We start from the raw sequence: 8,850 nt of genomic DNA, 5'->3' as shown, positions 1-8,850 counted from the left end.
TAATAAAGTTGACCAAAATAAAAATATTAAAAAATCTTAATTATATAGAATCATATTTCAATTCTCAGATATGACAATTCATGTTATTATCTCTAATCATGCTTTTGAATGACTAAAAAAAATTTAGAGTTCAGAATTAAGAATGCAGATCATAGATCAGTTCAATACTAAAAAAGGAACTGCGTCCTTTAGAGGAGAAGAACCATAAGACAAGATTTTAAATTAGAATAAATCTTATAATATGACTGAGGTAATGAACCAACTTAAGAACAAATACCAGAACAAAGAAGATAGTATAACTATCTAAAATCTTTACATAGAAATAAATAATCTTAAAGAATAAATTAAAATATTAAAAAATAAAAATATTATACAGGAATCAAGAATCACTAAATTTGAGAATAAAACTCAAGAAAATATGATAGGATCGGGTTAATCAATAGAGGCAGGGGTAAGGCTATTGATGAAGGCTTAGGAAAAACGGTTTGAGAGAAATCTTGTTAAAGATTTAAATCACTTTCTATTCTACGCAAACTCTTGTAAACACTTGAAACAAAATCAAACGCGGAAATGTTTACTTAGGTTTGAAGCTGGGAACCAAGAATGAAAAGATGACTGAAAGAAACAACACAACAGTTTGTTTATGGATGTTCGGAGCAAACTCTCCTACATCACCCCTTCTTCCAACCACCAGAAGGATTCACTATAATATGCTTCGAATCAAATACAGTTTGCACGAATAGCTCACTGTTGAACAGAACAGACTCTGTTTAACTTACAATATGATGAAGAATATCACTCAGCTAAAACGATGTTTTGATTCTAACTCTCTCTTAATTAACACCTAGTAAAGCAAGAAAGTTGCTCACAGTTTCGATAGAATAATCTGAGTATCAATAGATCGATTAATTGGCTGGCAGTTCGTCCGTTGTCCTTGAGATTTTTTAAATAAGGAGCAGGAACTAACGATCGAATCTTCATAATGACACGTGGTTTACTTCCATTGGAATGCCTCCATAGTACACAGAAGACTCTGAGCACAAGGATCGTGGCCGTACCCAACTGGTAGTGCGCCGAATATTCTTCAGAGATGTATCTGCAAAACAAGTAGTGTGAAGGATATTCGCTTATGTGGCATTGGTTGATTGGATACAGCTGACTGTCGTACTAATCTTCATTGGAAAGTAGAGCAGGAGTAGCGTACAACTAGAGAACGTGTGTAGGCGTGTGCTAGCTTCAAGCAGCTGCTTAAGCATGGCATTAAACGAATTTTAATTAGACGACCTCGTCTAATGAAATCAGACGTCCCCGTCTAACTATAATAGGATCCATTAGACCACCTGGTCTAATGGGATTAGACTTCACGTCTAATTACAGTTCACTTCAGACTAATCTGAAGGAGTTAGATTGGACGTCTAACTTTCACTAGTTAGACTGCACGTCTAAATTTCACATTCCATTAGACTCCACGTCTAATTACGATTCCCTTGAGACTAGTCTGAAGGAGTTAGACTACACGTCTAACTTTCTCTTTCCATTAGACTCCACGTCTAATTCAACTAGTTAGACTGCACGTCTAACTCCGTGTGTTAGACTGCACGTCTAACTCCGTGTGTTATACTACACGTCTAACTTCGTGTGTTAGACTGCACGTCTAACTCCACTAGTTAGACTGCACGTCTAACTCCGCTAGTTAGACTACATATTTAACTCCGCTAGTTAGACTGCACGTCTAACTCCGCTAGTTAGACTGCTAGTCTAACTCCGTGCATCTAATGCCAAATTGGTCTAATGAACCTCATTAATAAAGACCACGTCTAATAAAGTCTGATTTCGATACACCTGCACCAAAAACAATTAAATGCATATATTAAGTTTTTTATCCATTCTTCATAAAAATTCCAATAGTCAAACTACTTTGACATTTAGTCAAAATAATTTGACCCAACAAAATAATCAAACTTATCATAAAAGAATATAGAAAATAGAAATTAAAGAAAATATTTTCTCAGAAAATTATTTATCCACAATAGAAATAGTCAAATCTCAGAAATGACACATAAAAATATCATTTTTAATTGATAATCATTATACAAATCCTCTTACTGTTCGAGTTGATAGCGGAGCATATCTAAATGTTATAGAAGAAGGATTAATTCCTACTAGATATTTTTTTAAATAATGTATACCCCATGGCATGCAGGTGGAGATAAACTCTAAATCCAATATAAATTTTATAAAGCCTACATATGTACTGATAATAAGTGCACTATCTAAAGTTTTATACTTGTTAAAAATATCTCTAACCAGGTCATAATTGGTACCCCATTTTTAAATACTATTTATCCAATTAAGAAAATTGATAGTGAGATCATTACAGGAACTTTTCAAGAAAATGATTTTTTCTAGAATTTATTATTAAACTATTTACTAAAATGTTACATAGTATATATGTCAGTATCGAAGCAAAATTAAATATATTTTCTAAAACAAGAAATTAGTCTTATAACAATTGATGAACAATTAGGAAGTCCCAGATTACAAGAAAAAATACTTTACTAAGAGAAAAAATTTCAATAGAAATTTGTAATAAGCATCCTAATGCATTCTAGGATAGAAAGAAACATATGGTTTCACTACCTTATGAAGATTATTTTAATGAAGTGAATATTCCTACAAAGGCAAGACCTTGCAAAACAAATTCGGAATATTTAGAATTATGTAAAAAAGAAATAGATACTCTTTCACAAAAGGGCTAATAAGTACATCACATTCCACTTGATCATGTACAACTTTCTACGTGAATAAACACTCAGAAATTGAAAGGAGTATACCAATATTATTAATTAATTATAAACCCCTCAACAAGGTATTAAAATGGATTAGACATCCAATTCCTAATAAAAAAATACTTACTAAACAGACAATATGATAGTCTAATATTTTAAAATTTTGATTTAAAATCAAGATATTGACTTAGATTGAAAAGTCTAATAGGTATAACACAGCTTTTAATGTCCCTGTTGGACATTATGAATGGATTGTTATGCCATGCAGATTAAAAAATATTCCCTCAGAATTTCAGAAGATAATGAATAATATTTTCAATCCTTATTGTCTATCTTGTCAGATTCCATTATGAAAAATAGAACGAATCCTAAAAGAATTATGCAAGAATCGCCAAAGAAATACTCGCTATAGTAAAATATGTTTTAAAATTTCAAGACGATTTATATAATCAAAAATTTATTAAATTAACAGACTGCAACGCATCTAAATTTATATTTCAAAAAGAATTTAAACATAATGTATCAAAACAAATGTTTGCCAGATGGCAAGCTCATTTGGCCCCATTTGATTATTAAATAACGTATAAGAAGGGAAAATATAATAATCACCTTGATTTTTTTACTCGTCAGTTTTTAAATTTATAGAATTGAGCATAAAGTGTTATGAATCTTTCTCTAATAGAAGAAGGAGACACTCCTCTTTTAGAGGAAGAGGCGAGGCAGGACACCAACGGTTATATCTCAATATGGGAAACAAAAGTGCATAGCAATGAATCTCTCTCATGACCCCAAGAGTCAAAAAGATCAGCCCACCTATGCCAAAATGCTTGGAGATAATGAAACAGAATCCAATAATAATGGATTTACAATAAACGAATACATATTTTTCCTAGAAGAAAAAGACCTCAGATGGAAAAATGACTCATGGACAATAGTACAAAGGTATTTGACAATTCGTCCCCACCATCAAGGATTTATAAATCCCGAATGTTTTACGAACAAATACTTGTTTCATTTTTCAAGTCTAATAACGTGTATTAATATCATTCTAACACCAAACTTTTATTCAGTATTATAATTTATATAAGAAATAAGTATTAATAAAAGAGAACGACTAAACTTATTTTATTATTTGAATCTCTTAAACAAGATTATAACCACCCTCCGATACTAGCTAGCTAGAATAATGTCTTAGTTAAAATAACTTTAAAATTGAACGGAGGAAATATAAGTTGCACCAGGGTGCCAACCGGCTGGTATAACGTTATTAGCTATGACAGATCGTCCACTGCTTGTGGTGAGACGAATAGATAAAGGACCCGGTACCAAGGAGTTGATACCCCATGTAGCCCCGAATATCTGATGTGCAACTCGAAACTCGCCCGATCCTTGTTTAATCTCTACTTTACTGAGGTCGCCATCTCCACCTTCTTCCTCTATATTTACGGCTATATAATTTGGGTTCGAACCTTTATCGACTACAAATTTTATTTTTTGCCCATATTGACACGGAACCCTGCACCCATACCATATAAATTGTGTCGAAAAATATCAAAACACATGTAAAAGAAAAAGATCGATAAATAAATAAATATATATATATATATATATACCGTTGGTAATTTATCTGGATCTTCCCAGCATTACGGAGTTCAGCAGCCTTCCCAGTAGATGCTAAGGCTCCAAATGCGGTGCCACTCAGATCAAATTGAAAAGGATTACATCCTGGACATTGATCGGAAACAACCACCTTTATCGGGTTTTTTGAACATGCTGGGTGTGACGAACATTGCACCTATATACAGATATGTTGAATAAATAGATCTAAAAGTTGTTTCATCTCATATGAACAACATAAAAAAAATGAACCTGATAACAAGCACCACATTCTTGGCCACCTTTAAATAATCCATTACCGACTGCGGTTACAAATTTTCCATAATTTGACTCGACAGTATTACCATATCCACATGCTCCACCTTTATATATATTACATATAAGACATAAATTTCTTCGTTTTAACAAATTTAATAACATATGTTGTAAATAAAAAATGATTTTTTACCATCAGTACCAGCACCATTGGCAGGTCCATACCATGTGGCTATAGTAGGCGATGCAGATACACTAAACATTATTAAAGATAATACAAAGATGAAAAATGTTAATTTTACTTGAGAATACATGACTAATTTCAACAATGTTATTTCTTTTTTTTTAAAAGAAAAGTCTATGAATATGTATTAATCTTCTTAGATTTTATTATTTTGTGTAGTAAAACTTTGGTTATATAGGCATTTCTCTAATAAAAATATTGTATGAATCTTATTCTTTAGGAAAAAGGTTAAACTTTTCGAGTAATTTCTTAAAAAGTAAAAAGTAAAGAAGAATACAATTATATTTATCCAATCTCTTTCTTAAATCATTGACTTCTACTTCTTAAGTTATCTTTCTTATGAGAGTTGAGTACTTACAATTGTAAAAAGTGATATTTAGAGTTTTAAGTTTTCATACTAAAATATTTTTCATTTAATATCATTTTCTCATTATATAATATTAGTACCTGGTCCATGCAACTGGTCCATGCAAATGCGCGAATAATTATATAAAAATCGAGAAGTAAAAATGTAATACAATTTTTAATTTACTCTTACATATATATTTAAATTAATCACATCTCTCAATCCGACAATTCAGACATTTTAACATGTTTTGACACGTTTTTGACACGTTTTCATGTTTTTGACACATTTAACACGTTTTTGACAGATTTAACAAGTTTTAACACATTAAACACGTTTATCATGTTTTTAACACATTTACCACATTTTGACATGTTTTCACGTTTTGACATATTTAACAATTTTTCACATATTTGGCACGTTTAACACGTTTTCATGTTCTTAGCACGTTTAAAACGTTATTAACACATTAAACATGTTTAACACGTTGTTGACACGTTTCACATATTTTTTACGTTTTTGACACGTTTGACACATTTTTAACACATTTAACACGTTTTGACATGTTTTTCACGTTTTGGCACGTTTAACAAGTTTTTCACTTATTTGGCATGTTTAACATATTTTTGATACGTTTAACATGTTTTTACGTTTTTGACATGTTTAACACATTTTTAACACATTAAACACGTTTATCATGTTTTTAGCATGTTAAACACGTTTTTGACACGTTTAACACGTTTTCGGCACGTTTAACACGTTTTGGTATGTTTAACACATTTTTGGCACATTTACCACATTTTGACATGTATAATACATTTTGGCCCGTTTAACACACTTGTGACATGTTTAAAATGTGTAAAACATGTCAAAAACGTGAAAAACATGTTAAATGTGCTAAAAATATGTCAAACTTGTCAAAATATGTGAAACGTACTGAAAACGTGTTAAAAAGTGTTAAACGTGCCAAAAATATGTAAAACGTGCCAAAATGTATAAAATGTGCCAAAACTTAAAAAACATGTTAAACGTGAAAAACGTGCCAAAATGTGAAAAATATGTTAAACATGTCAAAAATGTATAAAAACATGTTAAACATGCCAAAAACGTGTTTAACGTGTAAAAAACATGAAAAACATGTTAGATGAGTGAAAATGTGTTAAACATATCAAAAACGTGTCAAAAATATGAAAAATGTGTTAAACTAGTCTAAATGTGTGAAAAACATGTTAAACGTATTAAAAATGTCAAAAGTGTGTTAAACATACCAAAAACGTGAAAAACATGTTAAACGTGTGAAAATGTGTTTTAAGTGTGAAAACGTGTCAAAAACGTGTTTAAACGTGCCAAAAACGTGAAAAACGTGTTAAACTTGTCAAAATGTGTGAAAAACATGTTAAACGTATTTAAAATGTCAAAAATGTGTTAAATGTGCCAAAAACATGAAAAATGTGTGAAAAACATTTTAAACGTGAAAAACGTGTTAAACGTGCCAAAGCGTGAAAAATGTGTTAAACGTGTCAAAAATGTGTAAAACGTGTTAGACATGCCAAAAATGTGTTTAACGTGCAAAAAAACATGAAAACATGTTAAATGTGTGAAAAATGTGTTAAACATGTCAAAAACGTGTCAAAAACGTGAAAAACGTGTTAAACTTTTCATAATGTATGAAAATATGTTAAACGTATTAAAAAGCTCAAAAATGTGTTAAACATACCAAAAACGTGAAAAATATGTTAAACGTGTGAAAATATATTTTAAGTGTGAAAACGTGTTTAAACGTGCCAAAAACGTGTTAAACTTGTAAAAACGTGTTATACGTGTTAAACATGTCAAAAACGTGTTAAATGTGTTAACATGTCAAAAACGTATTAAACGTGCCAAAAACGTGAAAACATATTTAAGAAGTTAACATTTTAAACCGATATTTTATTTTACAAACATAGAAATTGCATTTGAATTACAATTCTATCATTTTCCCAAACATAGGATTTGGAATTGAATTACAATTCTATAATGTTTCCAAACATAGGAATTGAATTGTAATTCAAAGCCAATTCTCATGGAATTTGAATTAGAATTCTAATGGCCATGCCAATTCCAATTCCAATTCCCCCTCATCAAACACACCCTAACTTCTTTTGATTTATTACTTTTGTTCTTCCCCTTCCTCATAATGGCAGAGACAGAGTAATAGAATAAATTAATTGCAGAAACCCTAAGAGATGATCAAAAGTAAACCGCAATCGAGGGAAAAATCTAACGGCGCTTACAAATGTACAAGAAACCCTAGACTAGCAACACTTAATGAATGGCGCAAGACAATACCGGGATGCTTGTGTCGATCGTCACGTGCCTCCTGTGCCTATTGTGTTGCTTGTGCGGATCGTGTTGTGCCGCTTGTGCCGATGGCGCTTCCTTTGATTAATGGTAATTTCGATGTCGATTTGATGACTTACGCTGCAGGACAATATCGTGTCGTTCGTGCCTTTTTGTCTGTGCCTATCGTGCCGCTGTACCAATCGTGTCGTTTGTGTCGATCGTGTCGCTTGTGTCGATCGTGCCGCGTATATTGTCGCGTATATTGTAATATTATTTAATATATGTAATCTAAATATTTTATATTTTATAAGATGTAAAGGTATTTTTATTTTACTATAAAGTATTTTATTTTTCAAAACTATTTTGCAAGAAGACTCAAGAGACTGTTCATTGATACTTCTTCAACAAACTTACATCTCGTTTTGAAGCCCTAAATCTCGCTCCGATAAAACCCTAAATCTTGTTCAGTTATTACTCTCTTTAAGCACTAAATCTATATAGTAGTTGTTGACATAACCCATTATATATCACTAAATTTTAATCACTTATATGATTATTTCTTTTTACAGAAGGAAAAAACTTATCAAAAAATTATTCTTTTAACATCAAACTCTTAAGATAAATTATATTTTAGTTCTTTCTAATTTGTTTAATTTGCTTTTCTAGTGCAATTATTATATTATTATTTGAGTATACTATAACTTTATGTTAATAATGTATGTAGTAATACAGGTCGTATGATCGAGAATTTTTTATTGAGATGACCACGCATATTGCTGAAATTTGAGATGAATACGCATGACGCATGCTGCTGAAATTTTATGTTTTATGAGATACATTTTCATTTATGGTTGTCTTTTTTTTATTAATATATAACTTAGGATATGAAATATTATTTTGGTGAACTAGTGATTTATTAATGGTGATTTATATTTTTTTTAATATAAGATATTTATATATAAATATATTTAAATTCGAGCTTCGAGCTTATCGAGCCGAACTCGAGCCTATGGTTATTTGATCGAGCATAGTTCGAGCTTAATATTAAAAGCTCGAGCCGAACTCGAGTCAGGGCTAGTTCGAACTCGGCACAACTCGTTTACATCCCTAGGGTCAAGCACACTCTGACCCAAATATCCATTTATTCTCACATATATATTCAAATTAATCATAACTCTCGATCCGGTAATCCGAATAATTTGAAAATTAAGCATCAATATATATCTCTTTTATAAATAATAAATTATAAATATACAAAATTACTATAATAATATAAA

The 8,850-nt window shown here is 30.9% G+C and overlaps 1 protein-coding gene across 1 annotated transcript; it reads right to left on the bottom strand.

Annotated features, from left to right (window-relative positions):
- Positions 1 to 3,995: 3,995 nt before the first annotated feature.
- LOC124912962 (expansin-B15-like) lies at positions 3,996 to 4,924 on the bottom strand. Its single transcript, XM_047453591.1, has 4 exons — positions 4,855 to 4,924; positions 4,659 to 4,768; positions 4,403 to 4,584; positions 3,996 to 4,305 (listed from the first exon to the last, which is right to left on the bottom strand). Exons 1-4 carry the CDS (start codon positions 4,922 to 4,924, stop codon positions 3,996 to 3,998), a joined length of 672 nt encoding a protein of 223 aa, XP_047309547.1.
- Positions 4,925 to 8,850: the final 3,926 nt, after the last annotated feature.

The sequence above is a fragment of the Impatiens glandulifera genome, chromosome 8 (assembly GCF_907164915.1).
Source record: "Impatiens glandulifera chromosome 8, dImpGla2.1, whole genome shotgun sequence".
NCBI lineage: Eukaryota > Viridiplantae > Streptophyta > Magnoliopsida > Ericales > Balsaminaceae > Impatiens > Impatiens glandulifera.
Note: the sequence above shows the minus strand (reverse complement) of the source record. Positions and strands in the feature narration are given on the sequence as shown.